This window comes from Parasteatoda tepidariorum, chromosome 10, assembly GCF_982258835.1.
Source record: "Parasteatoda tepidariorum strain Cologne lab strain chromosome 10, Ptep-v5.0, whole genome shotgun sequence".
Taxonomy (NCBI): domain Eukaryota; kingdom Metazoa; phylum Arthropoda; class Arachnida; order Araneae; family Theridiidae; genus Parasteatoda; species Parasteatoda tepidariorum.
In genome coordinates, this window is record NC_141764.1 from 81,334,411 (window position 1) to 81,360,727 (window position 26,317).

At 27.3% G+C, this 26,317-nt stretch overlaps 1 protein-coding gene across 4 annotated transcripts in view; it reads right to left on the reverse strand.

The window, feature by feature from the left end:
- The window catches only part of LOC107456426 (PHD finger protein 21A), a 39,528-nt gene extending 16,970 nt beyond the window's left edge, over window positions 1-22,558 (reverse strand). For all 4 annotated transcript variants that reach the window (XM_016074287.4, XM_087153191.1, XM_016074286.4 and 1 more), the window contains exons 1-3: window positions 22,108-22,558; window positions 21,717-21,749; window positions 21,470-21,535 (exon numbers count right to left, since the gene is read on the reverse strand). In XM_016074287.4, the coding sequence (XP_015929773.2) occupies window positions 21,470-21,535; window positions 21,717-21,749; window positions 22,108-22,161 (153 nt within the window). In that variant the 5' untranslated portion in view covers window positions 22,162-22,558. The remainder of the gene's footprint in view (window positions 1-21,469; window positions 21,536-21,716; window positions 21,750-22,107) is intronic.
- Between the last annotated feature and the right edge of the window lie 3,759 nt (window positions 22,559-26,317).

Below are 26,317 nucleotides of genomic sequence, written 5' to 3' on the forward strand. Positions count from 1 at the left end.
TATTTGAATTTATAATTATAACTTGAAAAATGAAATTATTGTTATTAATTGTCTGCATAAAATAAACTTCCACAAGAATTTGTTCTTAAATACAGCAAACAATTTTGCTTATTATTGCATTAGTAATTTGAAAAATAATTAAATATTTCGTAACTAATTAGAAACATTATTTAGAGGTACCAAATACACTGGTTATCATAAATTAAGGAAAAATCACAAAAATAGCGATAACTCTTTCAAAAGTAAGCCAAACCGTGCAAAATTTGCATATGTTGTCCACTAAGAGTAGCTGAGTAAAATTGCAATATGCAAATTAGTGGCGCTGCACTCGGCTTACGTCATCTGCCTGGAGCATAAAAGTCCAAGTTTGAGAGAAAGCACACAAATTTTACTGTGATTGCGACATTGAAAATCTGAGATAGCCAATTCGTAATAATGACCTCTAGGCATCATTTGCCTGAAGAACTACGATGGAGAGCCATCGGGAGACTAGAGGCAGGGCAGAGTCAATCAGAAGTGGCCAGATGGCTAAATGTGAGTCCATCTGTGGTTCATAGACTTTGGAGGCAATTTCAAACCACAGATTCGGCATCTAGGAGGTTCAGTCAAGGACGGCCAACTGTTACGACCAGTGCCGATGACCGATATTTGACATTAAGTGCACGCAGGAATAGAACCGCTACTCCGACACATCTTAGATCCTCTCTTGCTGCAGCCACCGGAAGGTTGGTGTCAACGTCAACTGTGCGCAGAAGGCTCCACGAAGGTGGTCTGTATGCGAGACGACCAGCCATTTGCGTGCCGCTCACATCACGCCATAGGAGAGACCGTTTGCAGTGGGCCCGACAACATGTCCACTGGACGTCAGATCAATGGAGGCCTGTTCTCTTTACGGATGAGTCCAGGTTTAGTCTAGAAAGTGACAGTAGACGTTATTTGATATGGAGAGAACCTGGGACCCGTTATCATCCATCAAACATCCGTGAAAGAGATGCATACGGAAGAGGCAGTGTCTGTGTTTGGGGAGGCATATCCTTAGGAGGGCGCACATACCTCCATGTCTTTCCAAGGGGAACCGTGAATGCTCAGGTTTATCGAGACAACATCCTTGATGCTTATGTGCGCCCATATGCCGGGGCAATTGGTGATTGCTTCCTGTTACAGGACGATAATGCAAGACCACACAGAGCTCGCATTGTTGATGATTATCTTCAACAGGAAACAATTACTCGCATGGAGTGGCCAGCTCGATCCCCGGACTTGAATCCTATCGAGCACGTTTGGGATGCTCTAGGGAGGCGTGTATCTGCCATCAATCCGCCCCCTCAGACCCTTGCCACGCTTGCAACTGCTTTACAAGAGCAATGGCTCTCACTTCCTATTGAACTGATAGACCGCATAATTGAAAGCATCACACATCGCTGTTTGTGCTGTATTGCTTCTAGAGGCAATCATATTCCATATTAAAGGTACTTTTTCTATTGCAAACCGATACTTCCAATTTGTTTATTTTATACATGTGCTAATTTCTATACTACTATTAATGTCTGATAATTTCTTTTTATGTTGTTTAATACCTTACTATGTGTTGTATATTGTGGGTAAGTTTCATAAAATTCCATGTGTAATTTCTTGAGTTATCGCGATTTTTGTGAATTTTCCTTAATTTATGATAACCAGTGTAGTTTTATTTTAATTTAATATTTAAAAATTTTGACAGTATTTCCTAGATACTGCAGACTTTGTAAAACTGCGCATGTAAAATAACATATGATTAGACAAACTTTTTATATAATAATCATATTTTCTCCCACAAAGATGCAATCATTAAAAGTTTGAGAGGCCCAAGTATGCAAAATACATGATAATTTTATTTACATGAATGTAATAAATAAAATTATTAAAAACTGAATTAAAAAAAAAGATCACACAGCTTTTTTTAAAAGAAGCATATAATCTTTAAAAACAGTTAAAGTAGAATAACTGGTGACAGAAATTTTAGTTTTGATAACTTTATAGAAAATTTATAACAATAAAATAATTTTCAGATATTCTAATAAAAACAAGTTTTAAAACAAATTTCGATGGCTCCAAATTGATCTTTTTATTTAATCAAATTGATATATTGAGTTGTTTTAACATTATTCTATTTGCAATAATTTCTATGTAATTAAAATTGAAGGATTATTATTTTTTTAAATATTGAGAGAATTAGTTGACGTTAATCTAAATATCTTAAAAAGAAACTTTTTACAGAGCTAACGTGAGACACCATTATTATTAGAGTTGTGTGGCCTAACTACCACTATAAATATTAAATACCAATTCACTAGAATATAAGACATGCTAACTTGATTCTATCTTGAGGTACCTTTTAATCGTTGAAGGTTGACATGGTCGATAATTATAACTCCTCAGTTGAAGCACCACAAAATTATACTTTCTATGTTTTATTTTACCTTCGTATCTCTTTTATTGTTTAGTACGAAAATAACAAAATTTTTCATTAAGAAAGTATTTTTACTGCTTTCATATGAGATGAAAATCTAAGTCTCCTTTGTTACTTTTAATTATTTTATGACGACCATAATAAAATAAATACTAAAATTTTTGTTACAGTACTGTCTCTCTGATATTAATAAAAAGTAAAGAGTGTTCAAAAAATAAAATCTTAATTTATAATGAGTAACGAAAATAGTCATATGCACTGTTTCAAGTTCTCTAACAATTTAGGAAACATTAGAGATATTTTAAATTTTTATGCCTTTTCTAAAGAAAGTTTTTGATTATACTACTCATACTAGTGAGTTGTAAGAATTAGTTTTCCAAAGTGATATTAAACAAAATGATGGTTGCAAAGGCTTTCTTTGTTAAAGTTCGTGTAGAACCAGCAATTTCTAAATTTGAAAAACAAACTACAAAAGTACAAAATTTTTTCTTGAAATACTGATTTTTCATAGAAAGCAAAATTTTTTTCTTCTCAAATTCGAAATTTTTAAAGAAAATGGAAAACATTGGATATAAAATATCACTTAAAGGTTTAAGCACAAAAATAAAGTCCTTGAGTAACCTAATTTAAATAATTCTATATTAAACAGATATCAATAGAAAACTTAAGTCAACTTCCTTTTAATAATTTAAAATGACACTAATCTGCACCAATAGCTTGAGAGATGTAAAAAATAATTCAAAATAACCTTTTAAAAAAATGCAAGTATATTGCACTAGAATTAAATAATTTAATTTTAAAAGTTAAGAAGAAAAATGATAATTTGAATTAAGTGGAAAAAAAGTTACCATGGAAAATTTATCTGTGCATTTTAAACAATCGGAAAAAATAATAATAATTTTAAATCTTTTTGCTTCAATATGAAATATTAATAGCTGTTTATTTAAAAAATATTTTTAAAAAAGTTTGAAAAGTTGTGTTCAATTTAGTTTATTTAATAATTTTAATAATTAAATAATTTAATAATAATTTAAATAATTATTGTTTGATCACGAGATTTTACTTTTAAAGTTGTTTTACTGATTTTTTTTAAAATAAGATAATAATGCTTTCCAAAATTATTAGTGAAAACGCCCCCCTCTCAAGTTGATCTTCGTCATCGATTTCTAATTCAACATTGAGGCATAGACAAAAAAAAAATCTTAGAAATAATTTACTAACGAAATCTCGATGGAATTAAAAAACATACAACAAAAATAAAAGGGAAAAAAAAGATTCATTAAATATCTTCATGGAAGTTAACGCTAAAAAATATTTAGTTATCAATGGTTCAACAGAGCTGGAATAACGCAGGGCAAAAAAGCTTGCAACAAAGTTTGTAGGGCTCAGAAGAGCAAGTTTCATCCTAAAACTATTCCTTTTTTTCACCCACCTGCTCTTCTCTGGAGATGGGTGAGCAAGAAGCCAACGCGCAGGCGCAACTTATCGATTTTCCCTTTCCTTTGAGCCGAGGCACTTACGTTAAAATGTTCACCCGTTTTCCCTCCGCCGAACTTTTGGACGATGGAGGAAAAGTTGAACATTTTTCTTTTTATTGCTCTTGGGATGCAGACGACAAAGAGAAAGTTACTGCTTCGATTCTAGCGACATCGAAAACTGGGTATTTTCGATACCGAATCAAATGTCGTTTGCATTTTCTTAACTTTGTCAAGCAATCCGTTTAAACAATTAGATGAATGAGAATACCAAATCAATTTTCCTAATTCACAGATAGTTGAGAAATCTGTTTCTGAGAATCGTTGTTGTTCGGAAGTTCTCTAGATCGAAATTTTCTCGATACATTTATTGAAATAATATGTTTGTTAACACACAGAATTTATTTATTTTTTAATAACTTTTTATTAAGTACGTTCGTAAATAATAAATAAAATCTGTAATAATCGATAAATAATTGTTTCCATTCGATTCTAACGACATCTAAAAACAGAATTTCCGAAAACGAGACATAAGTCATTTGCATTTTCTTAACTTTGTCAAACGACCCAACAGATGAATGAGAAAAGGAATTTTTTTCTTCGAATTCATGAGAAAAAGTATTAGTTAGAATTAGAAGTAATTCGAAGAATTAATAGGAAAATTCACAGATAGTTGTGAAATCTGTTTCTGAGAATAGTTGTTGCTCGGAAGTTCTCTAGATCGAAATTTTCTCGATGTATTTATTGAAATAATATGTTTGTTAACACATAGAATTTATTTATTTTTTATTAACTTTTTATTAAGTATGTTCGTAAATGATAAATAAAATCTGCCATAATCGATAAATAATTGTTTCCAATCGATTCTAACGACATCTAAAAGCAGAATTTCCGATAACGACACATAAGTCATTTGCATTTTCTTAACTTTGTCAAGCGACCCATTCTAACTACAGAAATAATTCGAATTAAAAATAATTCGAAGAATTAATAGGAAAAGTGATTCGAAAATTTTTGATCGAAATTTCTTTAATGAATTCATAGGTTTTGCAAGATTAGTTTTAGCCAACATTTAGTTCTAATATAAATTTTTTTTGCATAGCTTTTTTCTAAGTATGCGAAGAATTATTTAATAAATATCAACTAGTACAATCGACATATAATCGACAACTTGTTTATTTTAAAAGGTTTATATTTGAGAAAAAATTTATAATTTTGTGAGAAAGTGTTTCGAAGAGTCGTATGTTTTAATATTAAGAATTAAAGACGTGATATACTCCATTTTTTTAACGAATAATACGCCTTAAAAACATAAACGACTTTAAAATAAAATAATTTGTGAAGGGTTTTAACGATAAACACATTTTGTTAAGAGTCTGTTAATGGACCTAAATTTCTCCTAGATCTCGCGATTATTAGTAGCTTTAGAAAAATTCCCATTAATGTTAAGAAATATGGAGTGGGATATAATTTATGAACATAACTATGATAATTTTACCAATAAAATAAACAAATAAAATTATAATTGTCGAACCGAAACTCTGGTTTAAAATAAAAAATGACAAATAATATGATAAATTTTACAAGTGTTTGAAACAAAAAAAAAAAACAAAAAAATTCATAAGAATAAAATGTTAAAATAGAGGTGCACATCCTACGGCCCAGGGACAAAATATTACCTTCTAACCAGTAAATAAATTTAAAATAGTCAAAAAAGTTTATATTTTCCTTCTAAAAAATTGAATTAGCTCAAATGCATTAAAGTTAAAAATCAAATTTTATTCAAAAATAATTTGAAGCATTTATCGAAGCTTTTTTTAAATCATAAAATTTTTAAAACTAATATATTTCCTGGATTTACTTTAAAAACCAAATATGCATTACATATTTACATTACGCAAGCTTTCACATATTCACATTTCAAATTAAAAATAGCTTAAGAGAAATTTGTATTATTATTATTTTTTTCAATTTAATAAACTTAGACGCATTTAAGTTATAACGATAAAAAACAAATCATTTATCACAGTTTTAAATTAAATAGAATAACCCTCTAGAAATTCTCAGAAAAGTTTTAGGTTCAGTTAGTTTTCATATGGATAGTAAAATTACTTTTAATTGACAAAACTTTTTTTCAGCGTTGAGGCCCACATAAGTCCCTTAATTTATTATAATTCATCATTAATTGATCATTTAACTGATGATTGCGTCAAGAAAGTTAATATTTGAGCTTTCACCGCCATTGCGAGCATAAAAATTGTTAGTCGTTAAAAAATAGTTTACTAAATAAAAGGCACATTACAATGCTATAGATACTAAATACACAATTTCAGCATTAACGGAATTAAAAGCTTCAGATGCTCCAAATGTTTTTTGCTATCGAACTTATCGTTTTAAAAATTCGCCAAGGCCACTACAGTGCGACCTTGAACTTGTTCCGATTCCTCGATAGACCTAGATACAAAGCACCTTATTTCACACACATGAAATTCCACAACTATCAATAAAAAGTTGCACATATTGAAAAAAAATCAGAGTTAAAACTGAAATTCTTATAATGTTAGATAATATTAACCCGTTTATAGTTCATTTATCTTCATCCCCCTGCGCCATGCGAGTCAATAACTTCAATAAACAGTAAGAAAAAATAAACTAGATGCAATTTCAGAATATTTTTTCACTTTAAAATATAAGAACAAATTTTTATTCATTTATTTTATCGTCATATCATTTTTATTATACCAGCTTGATGCAGATGAAGAATTTTATACAGACCTAGCAAATTGTAGTAGCAGTTCAATAAAGAAACCTAATTCAAACATAAGATTTTTTTTATATCTTTTTTTTTGGCGAGGTAGAATGAATACATCATTTCAACAAATAATTAATATATAGCTATATTATATTAATATAGGCTTAATAAATTCAAATTTAATGATATTGTTTGAAATTTGATGTTTATAACGTGTCTTTTTTCTGCAGGAATATATATATATATAAAAACATATTTCAAGCCATTATCTTCATTACAAGGATGCCACAGACACCCTGAAAAAAAATTATCAGTCTCTTCCAGACTGATTTTATTAAATTTTCCTGATTTTTTGTAACAGTTGGCATAAACTTTATTATTAATTTTTCAGTTATGCCTTATTCTGATACATGAAGTATATTAAAAAACTCTTATACTTTTAATTAGAGTTTAAATAAAACAATTCTATTTTTTTTAAAAATTAATACAGAACAATAATTTTCAGGAAAATTTAGTGGACTTTTAAGAATTTTTTACTCAAATTAATTATTTTTTCTGTCTTATGGCATTCTTCGTCATTTCTCCGATTTTTTCCTATTTTGTGGCCACCTAACTCTGAAACTAATAAAGCACAAAACATATAATTTACACTCACAATATGCTCTAGTTGCATTACCAGTCTTTTTAAAAATTTTGATTCAGGAGGCAATTTGCAAAAAGTTACAATTGCAAACTAACATAATACTGAATGTTTTAATCTCATTGTAGGATTTATCGTAGCATCGAAATAAATTGAATCATTGGTGCCCTATATAATTAAAAATGGCATGGTAAAATTTTTAATAGGTTTCTATTGTAAAAGAGACAATCGTGAAAATTGATATTCGTCTGATATGACCTTTTAAAAATGAATAACTTAAATGAGTAATATTCACTATTTATTTATTTTTTTGTAACTTACTATAATAAGGAAAGGAACTCGGACTAGTTTTGATCACATAATGCAAATTTTTAATATTTAAAGAGAAAAAAAAGAAAAAAGAAAGTGCGAAGGTAGTAAAAGATTATTAATTTAAACTTTTGGAATTTTTTTTTTTTTTTGGTGAAACATGCGATTGTGAAAATACTCAAGTCAAAGCGTTCCTTAGAGTTTTTTTTTTTTTTTTTTTTTTTTTAAATAACATCGTCTGCGTTAAAAAGTTTAAAAGATATTTTACGAAAATACAGAAAGAGTACAATTATGAAGCGGGAAAAATGACCCCATTTAATTTTTCATTTATAAACTTGAATTTTGTAGATTTAATAAGAAAAATTTTATCACATTTATTTAAGTACATTTATTGGCAATTTTACAAAATATTAAAAACAATAAAAATTTCTCTCGCATAAATCACCAGGTACAATAAAATTATAGTAAAACCCAAGTCTAGCGATATCTTATAGGATAATAAAAAAATTATTTTCAATTGATAAAAGAGAAAAAAATAACATTAAGAATAAATTAAAATCAAACAAAAACTATTTATATAAAATTTTTACTAAATTTAACAAATTACGTCTTTGCTCATCTGAGATTTTTTCCCCCTTGTCTTTTCTTAACTTAAATGGCACTTAGAATACAGTATGAAGTCTTACGATTTATTAAATTAATATAGTAATATTTTGCCGGTCTAGTCATTTTAAATTTTTATAAACGTTACAAATTTTTAAAGAGTAAGAAAAGAAGAAGAAAAGAAAGGGACAAGAGGGATTCGGGATCATGATGAAAGTAATATTTATAAAATGAAAAAAAGAAAAGAAAAAAAGAACGCTCTGCAATCGCTTTCTGAATTCTAAATTCTGTTTTTTTTTTCCCTCAATGACTTTTATAATATATTTTTGAATAAAAAATAATAGTTTGCATGGTTAAACAAAATTTTAAAGTAAAATTTGAAAAATTTCCAACAAAAGCTATGAATAGAGGATTAACATAGTTTAAAATAGATTTAAAAAACAAATTGAAACACTGTTTTATTCATATGTATAAAACATGTTTATAAATTTAGAATTAAATAGTTTTATTCTTTTCAACAAGATAAATATTTAATTTAAAAAATATAAACTTAATAAATAAATATAAACTTAAAAAATTCAACTTCCAAGTAATCTTTTTTTCCTTCTTTTTTCCCAAGAATTTAAGGTTCCTTCATTGCAGGTAGATATAATGATGTTGAATTACTTACCTGATTTTATTCATTCAAAATTACCAACACATTTTAAAAACACTTTTCGCTTCAAAAATAAATAAATTTTTTTAATAAAATTAAAACAATATTTAGGATTAGGAATTTTAGAAAAAAATAAATCTTTATGCATAATTATAGATAAAGTTACAGAAAAAAAAAACGAATAATTAAAAAAAAAGGAAGAAATAAAAGACGGATCTAATAAAATTTGTGACTTTTACTTGACAGAGATAAATATATAATTAAAACCACAATTTTTGAGAACTATAAACAAAAAAAGGTGAAAAAAGCAATAAAGAATTCACTCAACATAATCATCACTAGGAACAAAAAAGCTTTTACAAAACGAAAGATTGTATTAAGAGCAAATAATCAATATAATGCACAGTCTTCTAGAAGCAGTATTTTTAGACATTGCCAAAAGTGTGACAAAAAGAGAAAAAAAAAAGTGTGTGAAACCAAATATAAGAATATGGAGCGGTTGCGCCGATAGAGGACATCATCACTTATGATGTTCAGGATTCTTTTACCATTTTTTTTAACATTCGGCAGACATTTATCGTTTCTATAAAATACATTTACCTTTTGCTAAACTAGAGAGAGAAGCCTGCCTGTTGCTCCCCTTCTTCAATGATCATGAAGTTGCCATAGCAACCAGAGTAAAAAGCAAAGAGCAGGTATCCGTGGAAGACGAAGTGTAATAATTTTTCGTTAAGATATGTATATTAGAGTAATTCAGACATTACTTATGCTGGCAATATAGTAATATTATCAAATTATATAGCACAATAAACTCTCCTAAAGAACTCGAAATGGGAGTTATTGATGCAAGAGAAAAGACGATACAATTTAAACTTATACTCTAACAAAAATTTATTACTTCATAAACAAAATTCAACTTAATTTTACTTCTTTGTAATGAATGGAATTTATTATTGAGAATGGAAATTTTATTAGTGACAATTAAAAAATTAATAGTCATTAAAAATTAATTTCTAGTTACAATTAAATACAAATTAATTTCTACAGATTGAATAAAAAATTTAAAAAGAAAACAAAAACAAATATATGTGGGGGATATACTTTTAACAGATTTCTTAATTTATTTTCTTATTAAAAATTACGTTATAAGCAAATTTTCATTGAACAAAAATTATAATAATCTATACCTTTTAAATTAATGACTTTTTATATGCAAATTAAAAATTTTATAAAACATGTTATACAAAACTGAGAAAAATACTTTAAACTACGGTTATCTGGGACTAATTAAGATTTTTTTTTAAGGATTAAAAAAAAATGCTCAGACTTGTACAATATTAAATTATTCCCCTTCAAACAAACTGCGCAGTATATTTTTAAAATATTAATGTATTAATACAAATAATTATATTATAAATTTGGAAAGAAAAAGATCAAACAATAGTTATGCTGACAATGGATCATGATCCAGTAATAAAATAAAAACTCTAATAAATTTTCTTCAGGAACCCTATTTCGGGGGGGGGGGGTTATTAATACAATTTTAACTCCTACCAATAAAAACTAATTAAACTAAAAGAGATTTGAAATAATTTAGTTCTTTTAAGGATGGGGAACGTTTTCATTCTTTGTTAATTAATGATTTTAAAACTTGGATTACTATTACTAATTTAATAAACATTGGAAAAAAATTACTTTTTTTAAATAAAGAGAGAGAGAGAGAGAGAGAGAGAGAGGGGAGAAATAAAAAAAAAAGGAAAAATTAATTCATACAGATGCTTTTTTTTGATTTTTTTAATTTGATAATTTTTTAAAAAAAATATGAGTTTTAGTAAAACAAAGAAATTTAACTATATACATCTACTTTATTCATAGTTATTTTTTAAATATAGATTTAATAAATATTTCATAAGTCATTGAAATAAAAAAAAATTCTTTCAATAACCATTTTTATAAAAACAAATAAATATAATGCACACTAGGGTATACAAAATAATTTTTTTATGTTCTAAAACTTTTTTTTTTTAAAGAAAGAATACTTTTTTGAATGATTTACATACATTTTATTCACCAAGAAATGTTTAAGAAATAGACTTTTCGAGTTCTTATACCATCCTAGGAAAAATATATTTTGAAATAAAAAAAAAAAAATTCTAAACTGAGTAAAAAGAAAGGAAGAAAAAAATTTATATATAAACAAAGTTCTCCCTAAACGTTCTTAGAAGGGTGGCTCACTCTGCCTATCTATTCACAAAGGTAAAAGCATCCTCATTTCCCTTTCTGTTAAAATGTTGTCCCCCTTTTATTTAGAAAAAAATAATCTTTTTTTTTTTCATTGTAAGAAAAAAAGATAGTAGTAGCAGAAACCAGGAACTTAAGATTACCATAACTAGTGGAAATTATTTTTAGGCTAAGTCAGTATAAAATACTATTATTTCTCATATTTATTTGAGTATTTTTAATACTGTTTTGAAGGGCACTAATCTACCTAAATGTAATTAATATATTTAGCAAGATTAGTGCTTTTCAAAATTGAAGATGCCATTTTTTCCCAAAAAAAAACATCCTGCCATTTTTATTTTTTAAGAGATCTCTGATATAAACATCACATTACCTATTCTGCATGGATTCTCTTTTTTGACAATACAACTGGTACAGCTTAAGACCACTTTAATTTAGAACATTTTATAATATTATGAATCGTACATGAGAATGCCTAAAGCTGCTTTAGTAAGATTCTTAAGGTCATGTGAAAAAAAAAATTCATTTTTGGCATAAAACATTTTATACTTAATACATCTTTAGCCTGTGCATCTTAAACTGATAATGAAAATGGCATAAAATTTCAATAAAGCAAAGGTTGTTTTAAAAAGCAATTCTTTTCAGCAATATATAATAAAATCACAGTTTCTCGAAACCAAAATTCTCACCAAAATTTGGCTTCATATTTTTACTGTCATAAGATTTTCACACAAAAATTGACGGTGGCTTTTACAAGAGACAAAAATGAGTTTCATAAAAAAGCATGCAACTGGTTCCTCAATGGTGGGGCATGACCGAGTAAACATGCATGCGTTATCTGACTACAATATGAATTGATAGAGGGTATCAATTGCAAAGCTGGAATACATATAAGCTACACAATAAGATCAGTGGGATTACTTTTTGGACGGACTCCGTACAAAGTAGGATATAGGCCAAGTTTTACAAATGTTTGTATCAAGTGTGAAAAAATTGTCTTTTAAAGTGATTATGTGGAGTTAAACCTTTCTAAAATTTAATAATGATTTCTAGAACTTTCTTTTTAGAATTTGATATCAGCAGGGAAAAAGTTGTCATTTGGATCAAACAACATTTTTAAGTAATGCCTTAAACTTTCCCTTATCCCAAAAAATAAATAAATAAAATAAAAAATATATCTTTCTGGTATTTTTAAACTGATGTCAGTTGAGAGTGGAAAAGTTTGTCATTTGGTTTACAATAGATATGTATACAAATGTACTAGAGTGGGTGACAGAACCTCTGGCAGGATTCTTAAAGACCTCGAAGTGCTTTCGCAGTAACACAGGATATATTTTCAGTGGATTCCCTCACTCATGGGCCTCCAGAGCAATGAAACTGCTGATACTCCAATAAAATTTTTTTTCAAAAAATGGGACCATCAACTTCAGGTGCTGAGCTAACTTTTTCTGAAATAAGCTCTAGAATTAAGATTGCAAACCAGAAAATATGGAGGACTCCTCTGTCCCACTTCTGGTACTGCAGGGAAAACTCCAGGTAATGCCCTCAAGATTGGAGTGATAGTGCTGTCCAAAGCGCTATCACGCACTCATAAGTGAACATATAGGGAGTCTTACATATATTGATGGACAGAAATCTTATCGTGTGTGCACCAAGTGCACATCAACATAGGCCACCACAGAACATCTCCACAGTGTGGATCTTTTGCATGATGACCTTATAACTACACATCTTATCGTACATGACTTTTTTAGGAATCACTACCTTCTGGACATGATTTAGCTTGTACGAAGGTTGTAATATAACAGTTTTCAGTCTTGCTTTTAATTTTTGGAATTTAAGAAGCAACAGACATCTTTTTCACAAAACTAAAATTTTCTAAACTTTAAAATTCATACTGAGAGCAGTTTATAGTGCAAAATTTAGTGCATGTAGTTTTCATGAGAATTAGCCTTTACCACAAAAAGGTATTAATTTCTGAGCATTGTGCCAACTTAATTTTTTTTATCAAGATAATTCGGTAAAATTTAATCAAATTCCACACAAATCCAATTTTTATAGGAGTCAAACTTAAAAATTCTCAAAGGATTCCTTAAATTTAAACATATCATAAATTGTGGCAGAAAAAAAAAACTCTAACAAAAGCTTGTTTTTGAAAAAAAAAAAAAAATATTTACAACAGTGTGTCGAAAGACAAACTTCTCCTGAGCTCCAAATGTTCTCTACCAAATTAACTGATAGAACAATGCTTCTTTTGTGTACATAATTGAGTTGATGAATTATTTTATTTCCTTTTTTAATAAAAACTCTATTAATAAATTATATGCATTTATCTTGTGTACCCAAAATATGAACTTTCAATTACAGAAAAAACTTGAAAATGTCATCAAATAACTATCTGACAAAGAACATGGGGATCATATTCGATGTGTGTCTAAAAAGCCATTTTGAGTGTAAATAATCTTGAGCAAGTCATGCAACCTCAACTCAAAATTAAATATTTACTATTCTATGTACTACTTGAGCATCAGGTAGCAGAACTAATGCGACAAGGCAATAGACAACACATTTATCTTGCCTTGCAGACATAAGTAAAGACATATCTAATCACAAGCTCGGCAAATAAATCCTAGATTTGTTCCATGGTGTTGCAGATCAATAAAGAAATCTACTATTGAACTTACGAATAATAAAAATAAGAACAAAATTTTATATTGATACACAGTAAAACAATAAATAGGAAGCTTACGATTGTGAGAATATTTTTGTCTTATTGCTCGTAGAAGAAATATTATTATTTAAATAATTTTTTTAAAACTGTTAACTAAAATTTACAAGTACTGTCCGGATTGATTAATGTAATAAGTTCAGAACTTAAATTAAAACGAAATTAGTTTAATGGAGAGGAAAATAAATGTGAAATGTCACAGTTATTTATACCATTTAGTTTTTTAAACCATTTTATCCGTAGAAAAAAAAATTTAAAATCATTTTAGAAACTAATTCTGTTTTAAGAGAATTCTAAAAAAAAAAAATTCCTTTTTTTAATACATTTAAAATAGAATTAGTTTTTTCTCAAGTGTCACCACAGCATTATATAGTAATGGTAAGTGATTGTATTTTACTTGTAAATACAAGTTTGCAATGAGACAAATTTCCTCTCCTTACAGACCACCACTTTAGCATTCCTCATTTTTACCTTCTCTCCATAGGACGGCAAGTTCTAAAAAACATTCGTTCCTATATTCCCAATTTTTCACCAGGTTGAATGGTAAGGAAGCCAAATAGACAGAAGTTGGACAATGAAGAGCTTACCATATGATATATATATATAGTATATAATGGTATAATACTTTACTGCATAGTATTGTCCACTTCAAATTTAAACGTCATACATAGTTTTCCCTAAGTATTTTTGGAATGGGGACATACCCTGCCTGTCCTTTCACAAAGGTAAATGCACCCTCCTTGCCCTTTTTGTAAAAATGTTGTCCTCCCATTTATTTAGAAAAAGAAAAGTTTTTTCTTAATTTAGAAAGAAAAAAAAAAAAAAAAAAAAAGAGATACAAGTAGCAGAAACCAAGAACTTCAACTTCAGAACAGTTCTTTCCAAGAACTTCTACCATAAATAGTAGAAATTATTTTTAGTATAAAATTATATCTATAATTTAAAAAATAAAATACTATTATTTCTCATATTTATTTGAATATTTTTAATCCTGTTTTGAAGGGCACTAATCTAGCTAGATATAATTAATATATTAAGCAAGATTAGTGCCCATCAAAACTGAAGGTGCTCCTGTTTTCGAAAAAGCCCCCGGCCCTCCCCCTTTTTTTATTTTTAGTTAGATTAAGATTAGAAGTAAGATTCCTCAGTATATAAGTAAGTTTCTCTTCATATAAATAAGATTTCTCTGTATTTAGAAATGTAACTTTCATAAAGGATACCATTTATTTTTAGGCTTCCAAAAAAAAAAAAAAAAAAAAAAAATCAAAATTAAATTTGATTATGTTTAATTTATTTAAATTGAATTTTGAAAGAATTTGGCTTACTGTAAAATTCTTTGCTTTTAACTGTGGTATGAATTTAGGACGAGTTGCGTGGGTCAAACAAGTTTTATCTCTGCAAAGGCCCTTAAATTTTTCATAAATCTTGGGGTTTCACAATTATTTAATTTAATTTAACCGAATATTATTTAATGTTTATTTAATTTAGCCAATTATTATATGTTTATTTAATTTAATGAGTAATTGAAATGTCAAATTACTAAAGTGACAAATCATGTGCAGAGAAGCGCTGCAAAGTAGGGAAGTCATAATTGTATCCAAATTGGTTCTTAAAGATGGCTACTCCTTAATGTTTGCAATTGATTTTGAGTAGCCAACAAATAATGTTTTAATTTTAAAAGAATTTTAGCTGAAAAACTAATCTTTAAATGTCACTAACTGAATTTGTTTAACACAAATAACTCATGAACAAAGGAATTAATTGCCTAACTATGAGTTTTACGAAGATGAGATCAAATTATTTTTATAAAAATTAACTGTATTTTATCCAATATTATTTTACTTTATCTACATATTTTTTGAAGAGAAATAACTCTTATATGTAAATTAAAAGTTTGTAACGAACATATTCTAAGAAAAAAAAATTCCTGAAACTGCATAATTATCCAACAAGAAAGGAGTCAACTGTGTTTAAAGCCTTTGGTATGGAGGGTATGCTTTGTGCTGCATCAAAGCATACCTCCCATACCAAAGGCCTTAAACACAGATTCTAGGCGTGGCCCAAGGAGACTACTTTATTAAAATAGGTAATAAACTTAAGCTATCCCAATCTAAATTTTATTTTTCTCCCCTCTTAAAAATGTAAACAAATAATTTTTTAATGTATTAGGGTAGTGCTTACGAACAAGTTTCTTTAATATAATAAATTTTGTATTTATTCTGGCTCAGCTTGATATCATACTGTTTTTGCAAAGGTACAGGGTCAGAATGGAAGTTGGGGCCAAGAGGAGCAATTGAATATATATCTATATATATTTAATAACGGCAGGTACTGAACTTTCGTTCTTCCCCTCGGAAGAAGTCGGAAGTGTTGCTCATTTAATGTTACCCAGTGGGCATCTGTGAACCTAAGTCACGGAGGCGAGCAACGTTACCCATGCCACAAATACCCGCACATAAGGTGAGCCACATTCACACACAACAGAGGACAACACATAAAGAGAAACATCCATGTCCAGAGGGGGATTTGAACCCGTAGCCATTGGCTTTGCAGTAAGGCACGTTAACCGCTCGGCCACCAGCAATTGAATGTAGAGCTCCTTAAAAAACGAAGTACTTTTGATTTCACAGAAATGTTAAGAACTGTTACTAATTTCGTTATTCACTAATGTAATTTACAAATTTTATTAAAGATAATTTTAAACTTTCATTTTAGCAAGCAAAGTATTTCATAATTGATTTTAAATTTTTTTTGATCGACCTAGTAAATATCTTATTCTAGAAAATTGAATTTATAGTAACAAATTATAGAATTATTTTTGTTAGTCTACAACAGTTTTAGATGTGCATAATATACCACACAAGCACTGCTTGTTGAAAATTAATCAACATCACGAAAACGTTTTCAGTGTTACTCATTATAAAAAGTATAGCCAAGTATAAAATAAAACAAGGTAAGTCAATATAGCTAGTATAAATAAGCATTGCAATTTATAAAAAAAATTTAATTCTTTATAAAAAATCAGTGAGTTTTGAATAAGTTTCACCAAAATTAAGTAGCAACCAAGGGGTCGAAACTACAAGATGCTTGCAGAATTACTAAATAAAGAAAAAGAAAAAACTTAACAGTCTAGCACAGTTTTCCATTAGCTGATTAAAAACTTCATTTGCCTCAACAATATATAAATTAGAAATAAAAATCAACAAGCTTTAAGTGCTCAAAAATAAGCTCCCATTTTCAAGACCCTTTGCTGAATTTATTTAAGTCTTGAAAATGGGCATCGATTTTTGACCGCTTCAAACTTGTCGACAGTTATTTCATATTTATATATTTTTGAAGCAAATGAAGTTTTCAATCGGCTTACTGTTTCAATTTCTAAGAATTATTTATTTAAAAGTTTTGCATTCTGGCTAGTGCATTTTTATTGGCCAGAAAATCACATAATAGAATTCAGTCATTAATTTCCGTCAGCATAAAACTGATGAATGTCATAAAGGTATTGTTATATTTTTTTTATCCCCAAGTCAAAGGTGCAATATTAATTTGTCTTATTCAACTTTGCTAATATTAAGTTTTTGATTTCGACTGCTTTCTAAATTGAGAGTTTAAAACTAAAAAAGTTATTTCTTTATAATAATAGTTTTCTAATTATAACGAAATTTAATAATACATTAACATATTACGCTACAGTTTAAAATAAACTTATTTAAATCACTGCCTAAATTTATTAACCATTTAAACTACATTAAGCGGTTAATAAATTTAGACACAAATTACATTAAAATACTATTGTAAGTTATAGTTAAAAAGATTTATTGAATTATTACAGAGTGCGTAGCCAAACTTTTCAACAAAAAACAAGCGCCTTTTAAGGACTTAAAAATATTTTTAAGCACTTTAAAAAAATATAACTAAGCAGGGTTGGCAAGTTTTCGACAATTGACGGTTTTAACTGTCATATAAAAAAAAAAACATTTCATTATAATTTTTGACATCGAAAATCGCGAAATTTTGAATCACGTAAAACAAATGACGTTTTCATACGCTACGGACTGTGAGTATGCCTAAATAGATTGGGGTTGAATTAGTTGTGAAAAAGCTGAATAGAACAATGTGAACAGTGTCTTTTTGTATAATTCCTGGTGAAAACCAACATGGTAAAGGAAAAATCTCATTTGGAAAAGGGAAAATTAAGCTCTTTTAAAAAATACCCAATGAAAAAAAAAGCCCCTTTAAGGGTTTTTAAAACACGAAAATAAGCACCTTTAAGTACTTTTTAAAAATGCTATGCAATCTGTATTATGAAGGCAACGACCAGTTTCAGGCACAAATTGTCTTAATAAACCGGCAGCCTGTTTGGTAAGAGAAAATATTCAATAATAGTTGCCAAACTACCAAATTTGTCATAACAATATGGCTTTAGTTTTAAATGGTATTTTAAAATATGATTATTTAGTAAGATTATTTATGTTCACTAATAGATCATAAAAAAAGGTTTAGATGTGAGAAATGGGGGCACAAACATACGCACACAGTATTCCTTTTAGCACAGATATTTAAAGAGAATGACTTGAAATTTTGTAGAAGAAACTGTTTTATGCCAAGAAACAATAATTATTGCAAATAAATTATCGGGATTGGTGAGTGGCCGCAAACAATAGTTTCTAATAATAATAGCACAAATAGTTCAAAAATTAAAGACCTCTGTCCTTAATAAAAATATTAGAAATCTTTAGACTAGGAATGTAACAAATAGTGATTTGGTTGAATAGCCGAATATTTGGAGAGAGAAAAAAAATCGGCCGATCAGCAAAATTTTTTGAAGAAAAAAAATTCATTCATAAATATTTTTTACATAGTCCTTATTGCAAAATAATCAAAATCAACAATTAAAATAAAATAATATTTCAGCTTAAGATATTATAGATTTAACAATGAAAACCTCGTTAATAACAAAATCAACATTTCTGATGAAATAAATATTTCAGCAGGATCAGGAGCATCTGGAAAAAATTCCACCAAGAAACCCAATTTAACAAAACTCATACTAATAATGATATCAAAATAATAATAATAATAATAAATAAATGAATAAAAATTCCCTGGAACTTGATGTCACTCCATCTGTAATAGTTACTCCAGGGAGTTCATAGTAGCAGTACAAGTCATAAATGAAATTTGTTTTATATGCTGCTAAGAATTTTTGTTTCATTTTGTGGCCATGCTTAAATATTTTAATACTAGACTAATTAATGTATGCTTTTTTTTTTTTAGCAAAACTAAATTATTTTCATTAAAAAGAGCAGCAATGATGCAAATATTGGGAGTTTTTTTATGGTACCAGCGGAACATTTGCTTGTCACAAAACTAATATAATTTTGCTCCTGCATGGTACAAATATCATAGGACAATAAAAAGTTGGTGGGATGCCATTCATTAAAAAATACCAAGTGATTTCATAATGTTTTGAAAAAATGTGGCAATGGAAAAAAAAGGGAAAATATAGTAATTGATAATAAGGACCATGAAGCTAACACATACGAACAACTTCAGATTCTGGTTTGGGTCACGCACATCATTGACTACCAATAACACACTTAGGTGTACGATACACCACAATATTACAAATTATTGATCATAGCAATACACACTGAATGCAATAATGTCCTGATTTATCAAATGCGTACATAAATACCATCATCGGTATTGTAGCAAGTAAGTAGTAATGAATATCATAAAGCTGCAAACAAACATAAATATTACTGAAATTCAAGTAGAAATACTTTTATTTCACACTATTATTTAATACTCTTATTTTGCACAATGATCAAGGGGATTATGCTGACATCATTCTCATTCTTATTTACATTTTTGAATTTTTTTCTTCTTCTTCATATCATATTATCGATAACTTAAACCATTGGGAAAAAATTTCTTTCACTTAAAACTTCAAAGGAAATTTAATAAAATAAGCTTTTCAGCTCAGAAAAGCATACATCAACACATTCCTATTATTCAGAAGAAGTTATAAATGACTATTATTGTGCTGTCATCTACCGATGATAGAGTGAATCACTGTCGGGGATATTGCAAATAGGATAACAATATTTTTTAAAGGCAAATGTCAAAAACTTAACAAATATTCCAAAACTTTTAAAATTATAAAAAAAATAATCATTCATTTAAAAATTTAACTATCTAAAAAGTAGTAAATATATCAGTTGTATATGCACCAAATGTCAAAGTAGCCAGGTCATATATTAAAAAAGATATCAACTAAAGACGGGTAGTTTAACTTCATATAGTTTTAAGCAATTAATCTGTTCCAAATAATTCGATTTTTCAAAATGTTCAACAGCTTATTTTATGAAGGTTATAAAATTCTAAATTTCTAGATTTGCACGCAAGTTATTTGATGCAGATTATTAAATCTTCAGGTTAAAGTTAATTACCTCTGGGTCCAACTGATACAGTTACGTACATGGTGAAATGAAACTTCGGAATTTATCCTGGAGTTGCTCTCGTAAAACCTGTTTTGAACTGTTACTGAGGGTTAGTTTTCATGGTGAATTTGGGTGTAAGCTGTCATTGTATGCAGCTGAGAAAAAGATTTTGAAAAGCTGCTAATCAACTTTCTAAATCTACGTATATTTTTATTTAATAACAATAAAAACATGTTCCATTATTTCAACAAAAAAATTTTTTTCTTTATAATATAAATACATTTTCAGATGCATTCCAATTTGATCTCTAACAAAAATACTTTTTGTAAATTGTAAAATTTTAATCTTGTGATTATTAAATTCAAAAGTATAACAATAATTAAATTTGCTTGTAACAAAATATTTATGATAAGTTATTCCAATAGTATGACATATTCAACATAAACATTGAACATGTCGGTAAATTAATTTTCCTTTTTTTGTCACTTTTATTTTAAAAATCTAAAACCAAAGTTCAAATTAAATATCTATTATAATTTATAAAGAAATCCTAATCCTCTTTTCAATAAATAAAAAGTTTTACTATAAGAAACTAAAAAATACAGACATAAAAACAAATTGCTAATTTACTTTTGTTTGGAAGCATTACATACAACTGTCTTTTACTCACGTACGCAGATAGGAAAAAATTTAGAGGCAACAGTACTGACAATGAAATCAAGAAACCAACGTTACAAGATTTTTCATACAATGCTAAAGTTAAAATAGAACTACATTTTAGCAAGGAATTTAAAAAAATTTACAAAATATAAAAAATTAGTGAGTTAGAAGTGTATAAATAGTCCTTGAAAATGTTTTGATCCTGCTTCTTATTATTTAATTTCATGTCACCGTGATTGTAACAAAACTTTAAAATCAAATAAGAGTTTTGCATACTTCATGTAAACAAAGAAGATTGTTATATTTAAATGAAAATCTACTTAATAAAGGAAGAAGTAGAAATTAATTTATAATATTATCAATGAATAAATAGACACAATTTCTAAACAAGTTAATTACTGATGATTGGTATAATTTTATAGACTAACCATGCAATGAATTAATGATTTACTGAAAAGTCAAATTATTTTAAGACCACTAAACAACTAAATTTTTTTAAATTACTAAAAATTACCTGTCTATCATTTAAGCTTCTGATTTCACACTGCAATTCATGTAGTTTTTTCAGGAGAACCGCATTCTATTTATAAAAAAAAAAAAATATTTATTAACAACTTTTAATAATTTTTTTACATTAAAGAATGATGCATACAAAGTTATTTAAGTTATGAGTTAATTTTTTTGTCATTAAAAATGAATAACAAATTCTTAATAACTATTTTATGAAAACATTAGGCTCGATCGATAACTCGTAAACCTACCTGCGGATCGCTTTTTAATTCTTTCACAACCATCTGCAAAAAATACAGAATGAAATAGATAAGTACAATAAAATATAAAAACATATTAAATTAATAACATATAAATGTGTTCATCAGTTTCAAAAAAGTTGGATACATTCAATAAACATTTCCGATAACTTTTATGTAACACAGTTGTTGTGGCTAAATGTAAACAATTATAAAATAGGAACATGTTTATTTAAAATTTAAAAAATTAGAGAAAAATATTTAGATAAATTTTAACAATGCTTTAAAATAAATCTAACATTATAATAGTACTTAAAATATAAAATTATTTTACATTACTTTTTTCTGATACATACCACGATTAATATAAAGAAGCGAAATTCGCCAAATTTGTTTATCTTACCTGATGTTTGTGAATGACACTATTCATCTGCGCTGATATAGTTTCAAGATCCATTATTTAATTTAATTTTTTATTTTAAAAGACAAAAACTTAATTTGTTCACATTAATTTTACTTAACACTCCGTAAATCTTTACCTCGTTACCAAAGTCAACTAAAGAAGTACTATACACTCAACAGTCCGAAAGCAAAGGGGCTTACAAAGCCGAAAATTTCAATCATGAACTTAAACGAATTTCTAATCAGCTCCAAACTTTACTTTACTTCAAACTAAAATTTTTTACCCTCTACTACAAAATATAATTATTTTAAAAAGTTATATATAAAGATTTCTTAGCGAACTACATATCACTGCGCATTCCCCATCTTCCTCTAAAACAACTTCTTTTTATCCCAGATGACTAGAGCAAGCGCACACCAACACCAGTGGTTCCCGTTAGCTGCAAAAGTACACTTCTCGCAGTCGGCGGCGCGCCATGATATCATTTGGCGATATCTGGCTTCTTCCAGAAGCTGTTCCTGCGCTTTGTGTATTTTAACCTTAAAACCGAAACTAAAAGGAAACTATTCCTTTCAATGGTTTCAACTTTTCATTTAATCGTTACGATTTCTTTGAATTATTTTCAGCACATTTTTCATTGTTCGGACGTAAGATAATTTTGTTTATTTTAGTACAGATTTTAACTTCAATAATTAAAAAAGTAAAATAATAATAATAAAGAAATATGTAGGGAAAAGTGACAGAAAACCAAGTAACGGGAGAAAAAAAATTAGAATAAAAATGTGAAAAGAATATCCCATACAATTAAGTATATTATAAAAATACATGCCTAAAAATACATCAAGGAAGTTTTGAATAATCAAATGCTTAAATCTTAATTTGCTCAACGCATACTTTATGGAAAAAGTTATTCCTTTCCCCTAATTTCTCTAAAAATTTTATGTATTGTAATTCAAATCTACTTACAAAAGATCTAATTGAACAAAATTTTTAAAAATTAATTAGGATCTAAGATAAAAACTGGGAGACGGTACTAAAATGAAATTAACTATAATTCTTAAATTAACTAAATTAAAATTCTTTACAGTGCATGTAGTCACATTTTTTAATATACTTTTTCACTGTTATACTTTTTTAAAATTCATTTTTTTCATTTATTTATTCATTTTTGTGTGTTTCGTTTGACAATGCATATTTTCATGCACATTAGAACCGATTTAATAGTTTCCTTGCAAAAAACATTTCATTTAAAAAAAACAAGCTCATTTTAAGTAACATAATTGCACTAATTCTTTCAAACAATTGTTATTCTATAAAATTTATATAATTTTTTGCTCGATACCTACACATCGGTACTTAAAAATGTATTTCTAACTAAAATATAAAACTTTCACAAATTCATTCTCAAATTTAAATACTTTTTTAAATATCGACCTGTAGCTATCGTGAAAAATAATTATGTAAAATTAACAAAATGACAATAGAATTAATGCATTTTGAAAGAATTAGTTTCAAATATAGTACTAAAAATGTACTTGTTTTTTAAACGAAATGTTTTTGCAATAAAACTATCAAATTAATTCTAATACGCATGAAAATATGTGTAGCGCAACTATCACTATTATTATTAAATACTAGTTTAGTAGTATATAAAACATGCTAACTCCATTGCAAACATAGTATACCTTATCATAGTTAAAGGATTACAATAACGATAATGTGACCCCAAGTATGTGTTGTTAATAAATATACACATAGATAAAGAATAAATCAAAGATAAAAACGAATAAAAGAATAAAAATCGTGAGAAAGAGTTGAAATTATGAAACTACATGCAATTCAAGAAATTTTAACTTATAATTAAAATTTAAATTTTTTATTGCAAATCAAAATTGGTGGCAGCTACTTTTTATACGCAGTGGGAGCCAATGACCCCAGAAGGCAGGGTTCGTGATTTTTTTGATTTTTTTAAGAAAAATCAAAAGAATCAGATTTTTTTGATTTAAATCGGATTTTTTTGATTTAAATCAGATTTTTTTGATTTTTATTCAAATACGCTGTAAGAACTTTAATTTATGATTAAAAAAATTATAAATGTTTAATCAAATTAACTTAATATTAAAACTATATTGTAACAATATTTTAGAAGCTCTAACTAAAATAATTTTTCATTATAATGCATGGCTTTGAATGCATAGCAACCATTTTGAAACAAATGCATGATTAAAATTTAAAGACTAGATGAAATAGAGAATTTAAAGAATGCTTCAGGGGTCAGTCTGGGTTTTTCTGAGAGGTACCTTTTTTGTGAAAATTAAAAATTATATTAAAAAGTCCACACAAATATAGCAAAAATATGGATTTATTGTTTCTTACGAGACACAAAAATAAAATTTTAAGAAAAAGTATTTTGTGTGATTATTCTATCATTTTTCCTAAAGTTGAATTTGTAAAGGTACCGGCTTGGACAGACCCCTGTGCTTTAACTATTAAAACAAAGTTTCAGTTAGCAAACCATAACTTTAATTTAAAATTGTGATTTCTTTTTTTTTTCTCTTGATTTTTAAAATGACAAAATAAATGTAGCAGACTGTGTTTATAAATGTAGTCATTCATCAAAAAATAAATATTTAATCTATATATTTTTATATTAAAATATTCATTTTTAATTCTATATCAAAATAGATAAGTTAAGCTAAAAAAAAAATTAGAAATTCTATGTATTCATTGGAATTTTTTTTCGCAAAATTTCTTTATAGAAAATCAGATAATGTCAAAGATACTGTAAACATATTATGACAAAAAAATACCAGTTAATAAACCCTACTGCATCAAATAGACTTCGAAAGAGTTTGAAAGGGAAGAATGACCCTATATTAGGAAAAAAAAAACATCTGAATTCATCAGCCCCTTTTTTTTCTTTTTCTGTTTTTGGCGTATTAGGGTAATTTCTTTTTAATATAACCTCAAGCTTCAGAAATATACATTTTCCACCAATAAAATATGATGTAGATTTTAATTCACGCTTTTTCATTCAAAAGGTAGAATTTTAATTAAAATTATTGTATTATTTTTTGAAAAAAATTCATGTTTATTAATTACTTTCTACAGCTATGCAAGTCTATATTAAGACAGTATTAAATGTTTACTTTAATCTGTACTTTCAATCTCAAGAATCAAAATATTTTTAAAAATGTAATTACAAATGTGTTGGAATTTAACACACACCAAGAAAGTAAAGAAAGAAAGTTCGTTAACTAAAATTAATTAATGCAGCAATTTATTTAAATTAAATTTTAATGCTAAGAAAAGAAAACAATAAAAGTATCAAAAATTTAAAACATTGTTTTTAAACTTTTAAAATCAATACATATAGATAAAAAAAAATTAGTTGATTTAAATCAATGATTTTTTTAAAAAAATCATTTGATTTAAATCATGATTTAAATCGTGATTTAAATCAAGCTGATTTAAATCAACGAACCCTGCCAGAAGGTAAAACAAAACTCACTTCCATTTCTAATTAGAAACTTTGATTGAAAAATTTAAATTTTTGGCGTTAATTAAAATCTAATTTTTAATTTTCTCTTTAAAAAAAATACCTGTTAATAAATCGTTAAAACTTTTTTAGATTCGTATTCTTACTAGAATTTTAACCCAATACGTTTTGGCAACAAAGAAACTTCGTTTAATCATAAACTTCATCTATAAATAAACGGTACCCTGACTGATATTTTTGCAATATTTTCTGTTACTAAAGAGTAAGCAAAAATCACAAATGAAATCTTTACTAATAGTCATTAACATAGTTTAATTTTTTTTCTCAAAAATATTGTTCTTTAAATAAATAGTAATTTTTATTTTTTTAAATTTTTTTCTCTTTGGAAAAATATCTATTTTGAAAATAGAAAATCTAAAAATCTTTTTTGGTCTTTCTTCTTAATATAATTTTTACTTATTACTTTTTCGAAACTGTGGAACTCTTTCTTTTCTTATACCATTGTTTTTAGGAATGTAAAAACTGTTTGTTGATTGACATTTCAGAAGTATTTTCTGCTTTAAAGTACTAAACAAAAATTTTTGATAAAATATGTGCTAATGCTTATAAACATATTCTTTTAATTGAAAACATAGATATTATTTCCGATGCATTCTCATTAAATTTTCATTTTATTAAACTATTCCATTAAAACATTTTAGTCGCTATCAT